Below are 20,064 nucleotides of genomic sequence, written 5' to 3' on the forward strand. Positions count from 1 at the left end.
CATGTGTAATTTTGATGATTGACATGATCATGTGATTTTTCAGTAGCAGAGCATTTTGGCAACAGGTCTCAGACAAGACTTTGTTGTCTTGTTCTCTCCACACTCTGCTTATTGGATTTGTTTGATTTAATTATAAAAAAGGACACACATTGATGAATATACCGTTTTTTTGAAAGGAAAAGAAATGACAATTGACATTATGTAATTTACAAAATTGATTATCAAAACCAATCATAACATCAACTTTGTTGCCTTGATATGTAACAATGTAGCATTCTTAGTTTTAAAGTTCATATACACCACCTGGTGGCAGTAGTGCATCTCAAAGGATGGAGACCTACTATTGAACCACAGAAGAAGAGTGAGGAGTGGACAAGTACATAAATAGCTGACAAGTCAAGCTTTAGGAGACTATAGTTCTAGCTATGATGTTTTAAATCTTGCTAATTGAATAAAAGCCACACAGCAAGCTGCATATCATAATCTCAATTTGGTAATTAAGTCTGTGTCATAGCGCCCCCTTCAGGTGAGCTAAGAAGTACCTTGTTCTGTAAATAGCAAAAATAAACTGCATATTTTAATTACACCAATGTGGAAAAACGAAGCTCATACACTTCCTATTTAAACGATTATTTAGTGAAAACTGTGATTAAACAAAAATGTCAAGCATTACTGTGACATTCATTGTGTTTTCTTTTCTGATGGCTTTTATTGAAAGGAAGTTTGGAGCACCAAACAAGCACAAGCAACAAGGTCTTTTAGGCAGTGCTAATAGAACCCTTTTATCTTTAGGCAGTAAAAATGCACCTTGAGGGGCAGAGGAATCGCTCGGCAGAAACAAAAATGATGAATGGTGTATTAATGAGCCTAGAAGTACTTCTTCTTCATCATTATATTTACTCTATTTAATCATTGATGACAAGTGCACGATCGGATTTCAGCCATTTCTTAATGGTTTCATTGTTGAAAATCATTCTCCTCCACGGGTGGAGAACCAGTTGAAAACGTGACACATTGTCTCACACACTCTTATAGAACTGTGTTTCAATCAAAGATTGAGAAAGGTTTTCTGAAAAGCAGTCGAGTGCTGGTTTTTATCTGTTTTTACACTAAGCACATTAGTTTAATTCTCTAAAAACAAAGTAAGGTCTAATTCCTCAGCCTTTCAGCAAGGAGTGAATGGTTTCATCTCGAGAAAAAAACCCTGATGTTCTATTGACTCCAGGATTGACCTGTAGTCTGACCAACAGGTTCTTTTTCCACAGTAATACTGAATTCACATATGCAGAACATTTCAATTTTCGAGTAGCTGTCATGGTTTTATTAATTTTTTTCTGGATTTTCTTAAATAAAGTTATGGAAATTAATCAGAACCTTTTTAACCATCTGTAAATTGCAACTCATTTGTGTCCTTCAGTGTCCACCGTAATTGTCTCTCTTCTAAGAAAAAAACAAACATGAATTCGATTTAATCCAAATTAATACTAATTCAAAGAAACAGAAGTTACGACTTAGCCATAAATCAGTTCTTGGTCTTTTAGTATGTTTTTGTGACTTTGCTTCAACAGAAACCTCTAATTACTTTTCTTGTCTGGTAAGGGAAGGCTTCCCTTTTATAAAATACATGAAAGGCTTTGTTTCTCTTTCAAATCGTTCTCTTTGATTGAACTAAATCAATCAAATTCAAATAAATGCTTTCAGTTTTGATATTCTTTCTCTATGACTGTCAAAGACACCTGTTAATTTTACCTTATTTTTTTCAGACCCAATTTTTTAAATGACTTACAACTTAGAAAGATAGGATTTTGCCTGACGTGATGTGTGAGGGAAAAAAAAACATTAAAAAGTTCCAATGAATGGGCAGCAACTGAGTCTAATTATCTAAGGAACAAAATTGAACTCACAATCCAGTTTTGAATAGTCCTGCCATGGTTGACTAGCTTCCCAGGCTGCCTCCTGCCTTTAGAGTATTATTTTAAATTATAAAAAAAAAATGATACCAAGTTTTATTCTTCTATAATTGCTGTAATCATATTCAGTTTTCTGCAAGTGTGAAGACAGTGACAATGAGTGAAACATAATTGTTTCACTTAGCATGACAGGAATATTCACTTACAAACTAAACAATTATAAAAGAACAGTTTGTGTCAATCTATTCAACATTTATGACACATATTTGTCAAACATATTTAGTGACTAACTTTGTTTTTAAAGCATTTTGTCTTTAATTCCTGTTTTCTTTGTTATAAAAAGCAACAAGACTTGCTGTAATTAAATAAAAAGACCACAGTAAAAGGTGTTATCCTGTAACAACTACAATAATAAAACAAACATTTATTCATAGAAAAACAAAATAAAGAAATATACCAGTGAAAAAACTGTGGTTTGTCTTCAAACATTTTAATATGCAGCCATGTGACTTCTGCTTGCAAAGAATACCTCCATTTAATGAAACTCTATGAGCAGCTGCTAAAATTCTAAAAGCTCTATATAATAAACATGGAGTCGTCAGGCTGCCAGAATGCGTGTTGTAAACTATTGACACGATAAAGTTGTGTCCGCTCACAGTACACAGCTGTTTCTGCACAAAAACTAGCGATAAATTATCAAAGGAGACATGAACAGCATTTTCACTACTTATGGTACATGTCACTCAGACTCCATTAACTTAATCAGGGCTAGTAATAACACGTAGCAGAGAATGATCAATCACACAGCTTTTTGCTAATGGGCCGGTTGTCACCAGGAAAGAGTTTTGCCATTGGCAGATGGAGGACAGTGTGGAGCGAATCAAGAAAATGAAGGTATAAAACGGGGTCATATAAAATAAGACTCTGGATTTCTGTCTGTGCTTCCCACAGTCGCAACTCGGCCTGAACATAAACACAAAAGTGCTAGTAGACAAGATTCTTCATCAGATACTCAGTATAAATGGTAAACATCCTCAATAATAACAATATAAACAGACTATTAAATAATAACCAACCAAAGTTGAAATACACATCTGAATTTGAAGCATAACTGCCGAGTCATTTATTAAACATGATTCTTTGACATTAACAGTGCAGGACTGAGAAGGAGACTTCCCTTATATCTCTTTTTTTCTGTGTATTTTTCATGTTAACACAGTGCTATGCTTTTCCCACCCTGATACTTCAACACCTCCAGGGAATGTTCACAGTCTAGTTACCAGGATAACAGCTATGAGAAATGGACAGGTTTAACAAGTGTTGCATCGCCGGCAAATTTCATGATGTCAGAAAAACAAAAAAGAAATGCAATGTAGTTAAGCACAAGAGTAAAGTCTTTGTAATACATGTGATACGATAAGAAGTCGTAAACACAATAAAATGTTAAATGTACAGAAACCTTATTATTTCTGTATTAAACTAAAAAAAATCTCATTCTCATTAGACAAAATAAAAAATAATATTTGAATAAATTATATAAATAAAATTAAACTTTCAGTATTACAAAATTCACATGGTCTGTAGCTTTAATGACATAGTCATTAACCAACTGTGATATTTAGTACCAAAAGTTGCAAGATGTAAAAAAGCTATGTTTGCTGAAAACCTGGATCAATACTGGCCACTTGTCTCTGCTCAAACTTACCGTGTAAGTGATGACGGCCAACATGCCAATCAAGGTCAACGTGCTGATGGAGAAGGACAGAGCAGGCAGACCATCTGCAGGAAACGAGACAGAAAAGCCATTACAGGTTCAACCTTGACCACTGACAGAAATATTTTGTACCAACTTTGATATATGTACTTTCACTTAGCTCTGAGCTTTTGAACTCTGTTTGACAGGTAAAATCTTTTCATCAACCCTAACTCCAAGGTAGAGCTTATGAGTAGTTTCTTGTAAATGGCTTAAAATATTATACAGAAACTCTACCCTGTAGACTTAACATGTAACATACACTTTATAAAAAAAGCCTTACTCTGGGTTAGTTGATTATCCAAAACACATTTTTATAACAATTGAACATCAGTCACCGTACTGGGCAAATGACTTGTCAACATCCATTTGTCTTCTGTTAACCCAAAATAATTCACTTGGGACAATTGAAGATTTAACAATACTCCATCCATAAGAATTAAACCATCTTGTTATTAGTTATTGTCCATGACTGCCTTATTAATTTATTATTGCACATTAGCTTTACTACTTTACTACATCTGAAATGGTAATTAAGTGTAAAATGCACACAGCTGTGTGTATCAAACAAGGATGACTCTGTCCGAGCCGTCTTTTTCATATTCACCTTCATTCGTTATCTCAAAGATCATATGGAGAAGAGGTATTTCTTAAAATAAAGTACACCGAAATCTAAGAAGGGAAAGCTTAACGAGCAGTCCTCTCTAATTGGTGTCTTGACTTGTTTCAAAATGTTTGCAGGATTCACCAAGTTCTGCTATGACAGCTGGAGCAGATGGATTCTGAGAGGAATAGGTCGAAGCTAAGCTATGAAAAAATACAGGTGGAAAGTAGGAAAAAGAGCCACAAATGTTCTGTGGGAGAGGCTGATAAAATTTTCCGAGACATGTTTGACTAAAGTAATTGTTTAGATTATAAAATACTGGGTTACCAATGTCAGGGCAGATTATTGATGAGTTTTGTTTGTTAACTTGACACAAATTCCTTCCACACTGCTCATTTACCTCATAAATATTTTAAAAGCACAAAAAAGGAGCATTGTGCGTTCGTTGGGAAAGAATAATTACTGTAATACAGACAGCAACCTCTTCCCTCATCGCTCACCCAACTGCTGCCAAAGGCGGTGGCTGTGTAAGACACGTACATATACTGTGAGTAAACAAATGGTGGTGGCTCACATTACTGTGCCAGCAATCATCTGGGATTGGGACAGCAACAAGTGTAGGACATACTTGGCTCAATTATAGCAGAAATGTTTTGATATGATGTAACAAACAACAGATATTTACAAAGAAGAAGCAGGGTAACTACACCCTGGGTAGTTAGCCAGTCAATCGCAGGGTCACATAGGGTCACATAGGGTCACATACAGCAGTTTAACAACTGCTGTAAATTTCACTAAATTTTAAAAGAAGGTAAGGACCATGCATGCCTTCAACACCATAAAAATCTTATCATATTAAGGAGCTTTAAGATCGTGGTTAACAAATCTTTTATAAAAATAATATCAAATTTATGCTGCCTTGCTTTTACATTTTTGACTAATGGCCTAAAAACACGCCACATTCATTTACTTAAATGTAACTGGGAAAAGCAGAAGAAAAAACAGGGATCATATTTGAGGCTCTTCCTAGATGGCACACATGACTTTATTCCGTTTCCTCTGGGGATGCATCAGTTCCCTGTGTTTTATATCTCCAATCTCGTAGTGATCACAATTAGTGTTTAAACAGCTGGATACTTTAGTCTGCCTCTGTGTGGATATGTGTCACTGACTGAGGCAGAGAGGAGACCACCCATCATGCAAGGGCAACAGTGGATGTCACAGCAGCTGTCAAAGCTGCAGTCAGAAGACAGGATTGATATAGAGACTGATTGCCTTCCTCCCCTGTCACGATCCCACCTGTCACAGGGCCCCCACGTAAAATCTGCACAGTTGTCCCTATAAAGACATCCCATATACTCCCTGTGTCCTAGCCCACCTGTCAGCACGGGCACAGACGACTCCAAGTTTGATTTCTCCTTGACTTTGGCATTTGATCACATCAGTATTCAGGGTAAAGTTTGCTGTGTGTTGTTTACGTCTACTTTCTGCTCACAAATTTAAAACATAGTTGAACAAAAGCACATGCGGTGGAGAAACCAAATATACATGTTTCCTTTTGTCTTCTACAAAGTAGGCAACTTTGGAGTCTGACGCCTGGGAGAGGAATTAACATGTGAATACTGGGTGTTTTGTTGAGATTAGGTCGCTTTTGTGTGGTGGGGAGCTCAGTGAAAAGAGACAATAGCTCTATGCTCTGCATGAAGAACATTTTTGTTCATGAACCCAACACTGGGGAAAGATGTTTTCTCCCTTTTCTTATTGGGTTCTTGAGAATATTTCCTGAATATTCAACAAAGGGATTTTTTTTTCATTATCAGTGTTACTTCCACATCTGTTCAGTGTAAGCTCTGATTTCAACAGCAATGAAACTGCAGAGCTCTTATCTCACCCTGAAAACAGCCATTCAAACGTGTGTGGTGTGCCTCACACTCAGACAAAAACTTCTATGAAAGAGCACTCTTAGCCTTAAAACCCTACTCATGTGTAATGGCTGTAGATCAACAGAAGTGAGGGGAACTGTACAAAAAAAACTCTGATGTACAATAGTTACATACGGTGTGGTTTATTATATGTAGGACTCAAGTTTAAAAGGTTGGACCATAATAGATGTCCTTTTATGTAGGCATGAAAAGTGATATATTTCAAGCAGCAGGAACCCAGTGCATCATCAATAATAACAGTTTTCCACCAATGAACATGAACATGATGAGTGTCTGCCGACCTGGACAAGGTAAACAGAAAGGGATACCCCAACAGAAATTCAGTGTTTCAATTCAAGTCCTGCAGCAGAAATTGGTGGCAGCAGATATGAAGGGTGACTGACATGAATGACAGCAAATGCTAATGATCTCTGTTGTTCTGTAAGTTTATCATACAGTTTAAGTTTAAATACAGTTTAAATACCACCAGGTCATGTAATTGTTCTTTCTTAGATTCTTATTCTCAAAAAGCAAACTTTTATTTTATTTGATTTCTGCCAAATAACCAAGTGAAAACTCAGTTTAAAAGGTTGGACCATAATAGATGTCCTTTTATGTAGGCATGAAAAGTGATATATTTCAAGCAGCAGGAACCCAGTGCATCAATAATAACAGTTTTCCACCAATGAACATGATGAGTGTCTGCCGGCTTCTTCTACTACAGTATATATGAAGAAGGGTGGAGACACTGAAAATGTACATCTTATGTTCACTTCAAAAGACAGTCCAGAATATAACAGATGAAATGTATGAGTTTTCAAAAAGCAAAAACTAAAAATTTCAGTTTCCAGTGTTTCTCCTAAATTAATAACAGACAGGAGCAGCAGGGGTGAGGGAACATTTCCTTCCTGTCTATTTGAAAAATTGTATTGAACAATGAACAATTCACTATATGACATTATAACTCTCCATTACAATTTTTAAAAGAGTGATCCTGTCACAGTTTACTCATTTTGTTTACCTAAGACTGTACATTGATGAGGAAAACTTTTTGAAGATGAGGAAAGAACATAAGGTTGCAGATATTTAATTCTGCATAAAAATACTCAAACTCCTGTTTCCAGGACAGCTGACAATTAATTCAATGTACAACCTTTGTTATCATATAAACCAGTAGATTATTATTATTACCATTACTAATTTTAATACTAGGATCTTTTACAACCACATAACCCAGCACTGACATTCTACCTTCATATGCCCAGCATGTTCTGGCTAAATCTGACATAAATGAGAAGGTGGGTTATAATGAGCCGAGCAATGAACCCTTATTGGTTGAATGAGCACTGCTCTAATTGCTACAAAAGTAATGATAAACCTATTAAAGATGTAGTGGTCTTAATGAAGAGTCACTGCAAAGCAGTTAGAACGGCTGTGTAGCAAAAGTGCCTTTACTTTATGCAATTAACCAACCATCTGGAGAGATGAACGAGACAGGGATTCAAAAAAAGGGTGATTCCAACGTTTCCTCCTCTGCAGCAGAGCAGTTTCCAGCCATGAACGGGGCAAAGATCAGAGGGAGCTTGTATGTTTAGATTTTCTCTTTAATAAAGATCTTTTAGCCTTCTCCTTAATAACCAGATTTGAACTAGGCTGGCTTAAAAAAAAGAAAGGACATAAAGCTTTTGATTGCATTTTTGTCAGTGATCATCATTGCACCTGTACCAAAGTGAACAAATGACTGATTACGTTAAACTCGAGTACGAGATGTATTGGGCAAATTAATTTCATTGTCATTCTTTTTTTAAACCTGACAGTTTGGCAAAAGACTGAAAGAAAATTAAATCAAAGCAAAAATACATTTGGCAGGTTTGCAAAATTAAATTGATAGGATGCTTTTTTTTTTTTTTTCTACATCATAAGAATCAATACTTACGACTACCCCCGAGCTCCTCAAACAGGTACTGAACTTTATCGAACTGAGTGGAATTCTGACCAGGCGGGGCTTGAAGAGGAACAAAAGCTCTGAAAGTAAAAAGAAAAACTTTTAGGCAAGTTTTGGGACCACCTTAGCTTTTAAGCCTGTGTCCAAGAGAATGTATGGTGAGAACAGTCTGACAACATAAAAGACAGAAAACAAATCACAAAAAGATAAACTCAAAATAATATTGGCTACACCTGGACAAGGTAAACAGAAAGGGATACCCCAACAGAAATTCAGTGTTTCAATTCAAGTCCTGCAGCAGAAATTGGTGGCAGCAGATATGAAGGGTGACTGACATGAATGACAGCAAATGCTAATGATCTCTGTTGTTCTGTAAGTTTATCATACAGTTTAAGTTTAAATACAGTTTAAATACCACCAGGTCATGTAATTGTTCTTTCTTAGATTCTTATTCTCAAAAAGCAAACTTTTATTTTATTTGATTTCTGCCAAATAACCAAGTGAAAACTCAGGATATGTTGTTCCTGATTGAGAAAAATAGTGTGATTTTAAAAAGTAAAAGAAAAGGTGAAAAACCTGTAACTGAGACAGTGCAGGCAATGTTTAATGTTCTGCAAACAACAAAAAGAGACGACAAACAAGAGCCTGTTGACATCAGGTATAGACCTACACTGAGTGACGGTCAATTTTGGAAAAGTAGTCTGAGATAAAAGCCATTGTGTTACCGAAAAGTCCAAAAACCAAAGAAACAGCGGAGTGAACAAAAACATCAATTGTTGCAGTCATTGAGGTAAAAGAAGAACTAAATTGATTCTGTACATAACAGTCCAACTTCTAAACTTTCAGCTATTAAAAAAAAGTATGGACACATGAATTAACTCCCAGATCAGGTAAACATTCCAGCAGTTCACAACTTTACGGTTGAGAGAACACTTTAATTGTGTAGTTGTGCAGGTTAAACTCCAGGCATGTTGCTTCAACAGCAACAAAGAAAATCTGTCACGTGCTATTGAACACAACCAACATATTTTCGGGACTCTTGTGTCCCACCAGAATAGCAGCCACAACTGTCAGAAAATTGTGGCATGAGCAGGAAAAACAAAAAAGAAAAAAGTCACACCCGTCTATTTATTTTAAAGTGTTGCTAAATTATTCCAACCTCTACTGCTGGGTTGCAGTCAGACTCAATATCAGCACCAGTTCCAGTTGGTCCTTTAGTTGGGGGGGGACTATTTTTTTTCATAAATAGATTTAAAATTATCTCAAAATATTGGGTCACATGTACTAAAAAAGTCATGCAGAAAAATACAGTTGTGATGAAAAATAATGTCAAGTGTGATGAGAATTAGAGTCTAAGATTCTGTACATTTTATTAAGCTGATTACTGAAAAAATTTAACTTTAAGGTCATGTAGGTTTCCTCTTCCTTAATGGTTAAAGATGTGCAAAAAAGTGGCACAGCGACAGTGCGAAGGTATCCTGTGCTTATTAACTGAACACAGTGATACATCCACAGCACTTCCCACACATGGTGCAGCGATGCAGCAGTCTTTCAGGTCTTCAACTTACCCAATTAAAAGAAGAGCCACGCAGACAATGGCAAATCCAACCGTGTACTTGAGAGCGTTTTTTACTTGCTGAAATATAAAAAAGAAACATGCTGGTCAGTTATGGCCATGAATTGAGAGGATTTATTATTCAATGTGAGTTGAGAAAGGGAGTTATGATGTCTTTAGCTACACCCCAGTGAGTGAGGGCTATACATAGCCTAGTGCGGACCAAGTTTGACCCGGCAGTGATAGCATGTCACTCCCAGTGCTTTCAAAGGTGCTTTTAAAAGTTACAGCACAAAAGACATCCCTGTCCATAAGAGAAAGTGCCTTTGTCAGCTAAAAAGTGACACTATGAAGAGAAAAGGAACAATGAGACAGATGGGAGTCTGATGCTGCTGCCGACACTTCAGAGGCTTATAATAATAAGAAGGAAGAACGAGGCTGATAGTCCAATATAAATTATAAAAATTATTTTAAACACTATTGCTTGATTTGATTAACATTAATGTCTTACCGCTAGAGTAAATATAACCATTACAAAAAGGTAAATGTGCGCAATTAAATGTAATCAATCCCACAATGAAGCTTACTAAATACAATTAAAATGGTGTGCTCTTTATTTTTTGTCAAAAATAGGCCAGTGTTGTCTTATGTTTTGAGTGAGTGTACGAAGCAAAAAGGACAGCTGTATTAGAATATCAGTCAGCTGCATTTAATATCTCAATAACACATGTACGGACACTTGACTGTCTCATATGAAAAGAAAGGTGCACACTCACTGAGCATTTGTTGACATTGTCATCATCCTTTTCTTCATAGTAGAAATACACGAAGGGAATCCACAAGAAGACACAGAACAGTATGATGGAGTACAAGGCTGAAGGATGAAAACACAACTGTATTAGAAAAGAACTACATTTGGGTTATGTGAAAATGTAAGTTGTGTAAGATTACCTGTGCCACACAGAGGGTTTACCAAATATCACATAATCTTGTCTAAACCAATTTAAAGAACCTTGCTTGGTTATAAAGCAGTTGTAAAATACAGGGTAAAAGAAAGTATTTAGTTAGTTTACTATGACAATCGAAGGGCAGCATATAAAAGAACATTTGCAGGATGTCTTTTCTAACCAGCTAGAAAGTTTGTTAAAGTTTCCTTTAACAATAACTTCTCAGTCACTGCTGGGTGTCAAAAGCTTGAAAATGAAACAATGTGAAACTGTGTTGTGAGTTTGCTTCAGGTGCTTAAGAGTGCAGTACTGGTAGCAGCCACAGGGGTTTTTAGAAGATGATCAAAGCTAATAAGCCTGTGTCACTGATGTGTAGGTTAATAATTCTGTATAGGTCATCTACTTAAGATAAGATTATCCAAACCACAATAGGCTTGTACTATTTCAACACTATACTAAGCGTATACTAAACTGAGAACAGTTCGATCAATATTGACAAGGCGAGCATCCCTGATTCAATCAAAACAGCCTCTGCATTTTAATGTAATTGTTTTGCTACATGTATTTTAAGCAAAAGTTTGGGCCATATATCAAATTGTTTGTATCTTGTTCACTTCAACTTCCTAAACTTGCTAAAAAGGCCAAAACCATCAATGTCAGAAAATGATTCATTCAAAGTAGGTGAACAGATGTACAAAGTGGATGCTGCAGACTGCTTGGTTAAAGAACTTGCTCTAGTCCCATCTAAGTGCTTCCTTGTTTGGTTGTTTGCTTCTATATGTGCAGGAAGCTTTTATTGGAAAAGGGCTAAAGCTAAATGCATTAGGAATTCATGGACTGGAAGTGAGGGGAAAACAAATAGAGAGATGCAATTTCATGCTAGAGGCTATACTTGGTGCGACAAATGGATGTTACTAGCAAAAGCTGAGGTAACTCAAAAAAAAAAACAAAAAAAAAAAACTAAAATAAGCAAAAGACATGTCACGTACTGTGTTAAAAAAAACACATCAAAACCAAATCTTAAAAGATCTTCTGCAGGTAATAATGGCAATTATTAAAAAAAATGAAATCAGCTAAACTAAAAAAATAACAATAATAAATTATTAGTGTTTATTGTGTAATTATTACTGTTATTACTGCTATTACTTGTTCAAAATCAAGTCAATAGAAAAAGAAATTGCAGGGTAAACAAAGTACAAAAAAAGAAAGAAAAAATTCCAACTAATTTTGATGCTTTCAAACCTTCCTTAAGAAATGTTGTCTTTGTTGCAGGACAATTTCATTTTACACCCATAGTACCTTATTTTTGGTTGAATATGACAGAATATTTTTCCAATAAAAACATCCACATTTGTCACCTACAATAAATCCAGAACAAATAGCTAAGTTTATAATGAGTACTGGTGTCAATAAACATAAATCAAAACCGTATCTCGCCTATGGCATAATATTGTGGTTAAAAGAAAATTTTAAAATTCATCCTAACAGCATGCATTTTACCACACTCAGAAGACAGGTTGTTCTACACTGTCATGTTTTATCTATTACTCTCTGAACAGATTTTGTGTTTGGAAGAAGGCCCGACCATGGATAAAATTTGAACCTATTAAATTCCCTGGGAGTACAAGATTGAAAAATAAAAATGTCCTTCTTTCGCTGATAACCACAAGACAGTAAAAAACGAAAAAAAGGACAATATGTTATTAAAAAAATATATAAAACACCTTATTTTCATTTCGACTGTTCAAAGGTATAGAAAAGGTAAAGATGAGTTACATTGTCCTTATAGATCAAGATGAGAAGGTACCAAGGTACATAATTAATAATTATAATACCATTAAGGTAAATGTTTAGGGGTGAAGTCAGAATGACAGATGGGTCCATGGAACATAAAGAAAAAGGGTTAAAACAGTAACATTTGGTAAAAAAGACAAAATAGAAAACAAGGTTATTCACTATGTTATGCTTTACCATTTATCTGGCATCTTGTGGTAATTGCCACATCTGGTTAAAAGAGAAACCCAGGGCCATTGTCCTCACATCACTGTCCTCCTTACTGGAGCATTAGCACCTGGGCTCTTGTTTCTTGCAGACAGGAAGAATGAATTACCTACGTATTACATGGAAATGAAAGACCAGGGAAGATTTGTTACAGAGACTATGTCTGTAACAAAGGACTCCAGACACTGATGGAATAGCCATCTGTAAAGGTACCTGTTGGAAGGTGCTGCACTACAAGCATGCACTATTATTTGCTGTAATCATCGAGGGAGGAACACTTCATGAGGGGCCTGACCTGGGATGTGACTTAAATTTGGAAACATAAGGGACTCGGCTTTGACGCCTGTGTGTGTTGACCTGTTTCTGCTGAGTAACAGATTAAACAGGTGTTTTCCCTTTTCACTTGGCCCTTAAAACTGGAAGGGCTGGTGGTAGAAAACTTCACTTATGTAACAGGGAAACCTGTAAAACTAATAAAAAAATTTATCTGATTGATCTAAATTGGTTATGATCAGCATGATTAATCATGTTTGATTGAGATTAATCAACATTATTAACCATGACCAAATCAAATAGATTTTTTTTTGCTGGAACCAAAATACAAATTACATGCAAGTGCGTGCATGTTTCAGAGATTTTAAAAATTGTGCCCAGTTCAAATAATACAATATATAGAAAAAAGAAAAATATACAAGTAAGTAAAATTATTGTCCTCAACAATATGAATTGATTAACAATAAATGTTATCCATTTGTCAACTGTGTCAGCTATCGAGCCACAGACTTAGCCCGCAAATAAATGCTGGGCATATTGCAGTTATCTTAAGCTTAAGGTGCTTAGGTGAAATGAAAACTGTTTGTGGCTGTGAGTTCAAATCAAATCAAAGTTCAATCTGATTACACTTCTCAGGTTAATTTGCCAGCCCTAGTGATAGCCTAACTGCATTACAACCCAATGTGATACTAGATTTTCTGGTGGCTTTTGTGTAAGCAAGCACAACAGGTTTTGACAAATAAAACTGTCTCGATGACATCAATATGCATCAGGACATCATAAGTTGGCCATCAAAATAAGTAAATTTTTTGTCAGAAAAACTAGCATTTCAACTTTCTTTTAGCTTCTGCACTGTGATATGGCAATAAACCAAGCTAATTCAATATAAACATCTGATTCCACCCTCTGCATATCAACTACATTCTTTACTTTTTTTAACTGACCACACCGTCAATCAGTATGCTCCATTTAACCTGGTTCTTGTTTGATAGTGCTTTAAATCTAATTTAAAATGATCTATGTAATTATAAATTCAAGGTTTCAGGATTTAGATGCCCGATTATACATAGACAAAAAGACTATGCTAAAGTATTTTTTTTAATTGTGATCCAAAGCGGTAAGAAGAGCATTGAATATTTTTCTGTGAACAAGACTCCTATTCAGTGCAATTGAGGTGCTTTTCTGATAAACCAAAAACTTTTCAAAGAAATACGTTTTTTAGAAACCAAAATGAAAATGTGCTTTGTGTGTCATGATAATCTGAGTCTTCTTTCCAAGACGTGTAGTACTTCAAGTATAGTACTTGTATGACAGTTTCATTCCTTCTAGCTTCTCTTTTACAATTTTATCAAAAAGCAGAGATAAAGCAATTAGTTAACTGGAAGGCTCATGAGTATTTGGTTCCTTTGCCAAAGGAACTGCTGCACCACTGCTTTTAGGTACTGAGCCGTCCAAGTAAATTTGTTTCATAAATGGACAAAAGCTGGAGATGTAAGGCCTTTCAAAAAACTGTCAAGGACCCCACAGCTCTATTAAGGATCTAAAATGAAGCATACTAAACTATTTTTTTTACAGGGTTTGCTTTTCATGACATTACATTTTTGGATAACTGCAATCATATTAAACAGCACTTAAAAACTTGAAAAAGTCCTGACCCAGAAAAACATATCCTTATACACTGTGTATGTCAATGGTCAGTTTGATGTGACATGTATTACAACAGAAAATGTATTTTTCATAATTGTGATGCTATTTTCACTGGGTTCTCTGGCCACGACAGGAATGACAAAATATTCTAATGGCTTCATCACCCCTTCATTTAACAACATTTTAAAGATACATTATAATTATCTTAGCCTAATTTTCCTATAATGCTGTGCTTGTAAAGCTCCAGTGTGTAATTACGTGACAGAAGTGGACTGCTGGAGACATGTTTACACTGTCAACGCAGAGTTTAATTGAGACCAGGAAAAATTAACATAATTTTTCATAACATCCACTGACACATATTTACCAAATGACAGCCATGTAGGGCTGTTAAACACAAAGTAATTTATGTGGGTTCCCACCAAAATCACTAAACGTGAACATGCTTATTAACAGTGTTCAGCACGGACTTCAAATCAATCTAGCTGTGAGAAAGACACGTTTCACATGAGAAATTTGGAAATCACTGACAACTCTGCAATTCATCTTTTTTGTGAGGAGACGAATGGGCAGCAGTGTCAAATACTAAACAATGCCGCAGTAAAGTTTACATTTTTATAAAGCAGCTGTGCATATAACACATGGAGCTTGGTCTCCACCTACTGGCAAATTACAAAATGATGCCATTGGAGTGTTGCAAAGACTAAAGTTTTCCTTTTAAACATTAACATGACAAAATGCACTCAAAATTATATCTGTGTTGCATTTTTGCCTTACCCTCTATCTTTTCAAAACCACTGAAATTCCTTGGATTCACTACAAGGAACTAAGGATGATGCAGTCGGCATCTCTCCCAATATAAGTGTAACATGTACAGTTAGTACAATCATAGAAACTATACAGGGAAGTGTTGGACTAAATAACAAAATTGTAATTGATCACTACTAAGCAGTAATGGAAATTAATTACAAAAAAAGACTTTTCTTTGTTTTCTTTTTAAATGCAAACAGAACAACTTAATTGGAAATGTGTGACTTTGTGCTTAAATTAACAAGCTTCTAAACAGCAGCAACAAATTAGCAGTACATACAGTACATATACCACAAACAAAAGACATCCAAGTTACACAGCTGAATTCTATCAAATTAATGTTATCATCCTAACCTTGGTGCTTGACTGGACTTGGACTCCAAGTCTAGTCTATTTATGCTAAAACATAAAAGAGATCACATGCTGAAATTTTGAATTGATTTGACCAATTCCAGACAGTGGAAAAAGTGACATATGCTAAGAGCATAAGATGAGCAAAGGAGCAAATGTGGTGTCATAAGGAGGTAAAATAAATACGTTCAGCCCAGCAGGTCGTACTGTTTTGGAAAATCAGTAGAATTTAACTTGTTGCTGACGCCCAAGGAATTCTCAACATGCCTTTCTTTGCATTCTGACATATTGGTCATATGGCTGCATGCACCAAACCCTGATGACCTTGCCTTGATGCTCTCCAGGACTCATTCACATCCTATTACACACAAAGCTAAACCATTTTTTTCATCTTTCTTTCAAATTGCTGATCTTTTGGTTGCTTCTCAGTCATTTCTCTGTCACTGGTTATTGCAAGAATATATCACAAAACACCACCCAAGTCAAAAAGTAATGCTGTTGAGTGTTGTCATCTTGAAGAATGTGTTGTCCATAAATCAGCTGCTGAGTCAATGACCTCTCTAAGATGGTTATCGACTATAAATTCATAAAGAAAGTTTAGTAAATTTTATGTGAAATTTTCTGAATACATTAAAATAATACGCATTCCATTGTAATTGATTAAATCTCATTTTAATTTGGTTGACTAAAAACATTCTGATACTTCTTTGCTGCTTCTGTGCTAAATTGACACAAAGACTAAGAAAACATTAAGGCGAATTTTCACTGGTGTTACTTAATGACCTTATTTCTTTACTAGTTAATTCCTTGTTAAACTAACAATAGAGACTCTTGGATGTGGAACAAATTTCTTAAATGTAACTGTTGCTCTGTGGTTCCAGGGCAGTTTGTCCTCTATGAATTAAAAAACGGATGGTTCACTGCCAAACATTAAAAGTCTGGCTACTGAATAATTCATTTTTTTAAGTCTCTCAAAGGCAAAGTTTCCATTTGAGGGGACGTCAAATCCAAAAATGGATACCGACATGGAAATCACTCTTGTGTATAAAATCGTATTTGTGTGTCAAAGAAGAAATTTTCTACAGAACCCCCAAAAGCTAAATTCATGAGTATGTTCATGTTGTGTGAAAGTCAGTTCTCGGGTGTCATTATAGCAGTGGAAATGGGTTCTTTGATTGGGCTGTCTGGGCAAAAAGACAGCTTGCCTTCCTTGCATTTGACATTTTGAGAACAGACGGTACGTAACACTGTAGCGACAGGCGTTTTAAGCCAACATCTGTTAAAAAATGTGTGATATAGTGAGTCTGGCATGCCTGGATTTGCGACCGTCACAGACAACAAACTTGTGTTATCCTTTAATAAGACAATTGCAAAGAAATTTTACAGGCACTAATAGCTTTGAGTGAAGCATTTATTAGCTTGATAGTGTCTCAATGAATTGCAATTACACACAAATACTAGGTTTATGGGGCAATTCATGAAGACTGGACCAGACCTGCCTTCTAAATAAATAGCATTAGACAGGATAAATCAAGTATGTCTGATTGACAGTTCATCAAATGCATAATTTCTGCAATAAGAAGGTCTGGTCTATTTGCCAAGATTTTTCAAAAACAAAACTTTTTCAAATGTAAAAGACATTTAATAGGTAATTCATTAAGCTGCAATTAAAGTATCATGCTGCCTATAAACAATTACTGGTATGTAAGCAGCTGCCTCCAGGAGGAGACAGCTTTAAATTTTAGCCAACCTGCTTAACAGTGGACATCGACCAATGTTAAGGTTCAAAATTCAGGTCAAGTCAGAAACAATTTTTTAGTCATACCATCCCTGAGCATATCTGTTTAATGACTGATCCATTACAGTGTGTGTACGCAAAAGTTGGATCAGTTAGCTGTGTGTATGAGTAAAAGAGTAGCCAACTGAGTAGGCCTTTATCCAAACTTTTTAACGAATTAAATATTTGTATTAACATACATATGAAAATGTGGTATCGAAAGTATGGTATGGCTGAATATAGCACAATACAGTTATAATGTCATCCTTTCAACTAATTAAATCGGGGAACATACGGTGGTATATTTAGCTACAATGGTGTTGCCATCTGCCTTACTTTTCTCTTTTTATATTGCAAGTGGTATGGACTTAAAGTGGCAACAAGACCACACACAGCCAGTAGGAGGCAGTAAGGGAAACTGTAGAGATGGACAGCTGCACTTTAAAACCAAGCCTTGGTAATGTTTAACATTGTATGCAAAAAAAGGACAAACAAACAAACAGGAATAGAGCTCAAAATAAATGCTCTTTGCAATAAGAACAAAGACACTTTTAGATATAAAGTCAACATTCCAAGCAGATGAGTAAAATATGAATTTATGCGAGTAGAGAACAACTCAAAAACTACAATTTAATAACATCACATTAAAATACATACAAATTTTAATTAAATATGTATAAGGTTGTACCAATTAAAAAAGAATGTATGGAAAAAAGGAAAAGTACTTACTGTAATAGCCGTACAGCACAGTGTCTTCAATTTGCCCTCTGGTTTCATTGTTCGCTGCCCACTCCTGGATGATACCAAGGGAAAAGCCAATAATGATAATTAAATACTAGGTAAATAATGAATGAAAGAAAGCAATTACCAGTCATATAAAAGCTGGTTGATAAGTAAATATAAAGAGAGAAGCAATAAACTGTTGATTTACCAGTGACTGATCAACTCCTCATACTGTCTATTAACAAACATTTTAGAACAATGATCAATATTGTGTTATTATTTTAGTAACACTAAGCTGTTAGACAGAAATATTTTTAAAATATGTGCAATACATAATTTGGAGTATAGTTATATACAATATATAACTATATTTATACTTATATTCATATTTAATTATTTTAGTTATTAAGGATTTGAAAGTAGAAACATAAATAAAGCAAACTTCCATGTTGTTTTGTTTGTTTTCTTGTTGTAAGTAAATCAATAACAAAAATCTCTGTTATATAATACACTCTTAACCATCATTATAACTTAATTAAGGGATTCATTACATAAGAATCTGTCACACCCACAAGAAAATGAACTCTTTAGAACTTTGACTAATTATCTAAATTCTCTTTGCACCCTTCTGTGTTAGGTTAAAATGATTGATACAGAACACAAACCCTAAAGCAATCAAGGCAAACAAAAGAACCACTTACCAGCTGTTCAGGATGAGATATAATTACACAATTAAGTGTTTCATTACTCAAATCCTCAAAATTATTCAAACAACAATGCCACAATAGACTCTTAAGTCTATTTAGTTTCAGACAAAAACAAAGTAACTCAATTGGTTTAAAAGTTGACTCGATTCTGTTCTTATTTGATATTGCGATATCTTATTACACACAAGACATATTATCTGTCTGACATATTATCTGTCTGAACAGTTGGAAGTGGTTAGTAGAATTAAATAATGTGTGAATAGATTTAAATAATTTGTCACAACTGCCACAATGTACAAACCATATTAGATAAATATGGCTAAATAAAACAGTTGATATGGTTCCAACCACAGACTCAGCATGCAGGACCACTACTGGCCTGTTGCGTCTTTCTCCTTTTACCAGATGGAAATATATAGATAAAAAAAAATAAAAATAAAATTAAACAATGACTGTTTTTCAAAACCAATACTGACCTTGTAGGTACCGTTGGGATACTTCATGAATGAGACCAGGAATATATCCACTGGCAGAAGTGCAGAACTTATTAGGGCGATGGCCAGTGCACATATTGCTGTGATGGTTGAAATAACTTCGCTCTCTCGACGACTTTGGAATTTTCGAATATAGACCCAACAGAAAGCCAGGATTGCCTAAACAGTTATCATAGTTACAAAAAATGACAAAATATATAATGTTAAAATATAGACACTAAATGCGAGTTAAAAATATCTGTCTCTTGGGTATCTAAAAGTGATAGGAGCTAATTAAAACTAATTCAATATGTGCATATAAGAATGTTAGACAACCTTATATAATGCCATTCAAAAAGTCTACCTCAGTACTGTAGCATTAGGGCTTTATGAGCTCCTGCATATTTATTAAACTTCCTACTAGTAATCTTGTTTAATCCCATTTAAAATCTCATGTGCGTCAAGTATATCTCAAGTGTGTATTGCTAACATCACAATAAAATACTTGAGCTGAAGTTTTAATATGACAAGTAGGGAATTACACATTGTTAACAGCTGATTGCAGGTGCTACAGAACAGCTAATCTGCTTATACCACCCTCTTATCCTTGTCATCTTTAAACACAGGCTGGGTGCAGATGATCAGTATAGTGGAATACGTTTTATT

The 20,064-nt window shown here is 35.1% G+C and overlaps 1 protein-coding gene across 1 annotated transcript in view; it reads right to left on the reverse strand.

The window, feature by feature from the left end:
* Positions 1 to 20,064, reverse strand: part of lmbrd1 (LMBR1 domain containing 1) — a 36,198-nt gene that overhangs the window by 14,342 nt on the left and 1,792 nt on the right. The window contains exons 2-7 of the mRNA XM_008321819.3: positions 19,402 to 19,578; positions 18,225 to 18,288; positions 10,466 to 10,563; positions 9,703 to 9,770; positions 8,126 to 8,214; positions 3,616 to 3,689 (exon numbers count right to left, since the gene is read on the reverse strand). Of these exons, the coding sequence (XP_008320041.1) occupies positions 3,616 to 3,689; positions 8,126 to 8,214; positions 9,703 to 9,770; positions 10,466 to 10,563; positions 18,225 to 18,288; positions 19,402 to 19,578 (570 nt within the window). The remainder of the gene's footprint in view (positions 1 to 3,615; positions 3,690 to 8,125; positions 8,215 to 9,702; positions 9,771 to 10,465; positions 10,564 to 18,224; positions 18,289 to 19,401; positions 19,579 to 20,064) is intronic.

The sequence above is a fragment of the Cynoglossus semilaevis genome, chromosome 12 (assembly GCF_000523025.1).
Source record: "Cynoglossus semilaevis isolate Cse_v1.0 chromosome 12, Cse_v1.0, whole genome shotgun sequence".
Taxonomy (NCBI): Eukaryota; Metazoa; Chordata; class Actinopteri; order Pleuronectiformes; family Cynoglossidae; genus Cynoglossus; species Cynoglossus semilaevis.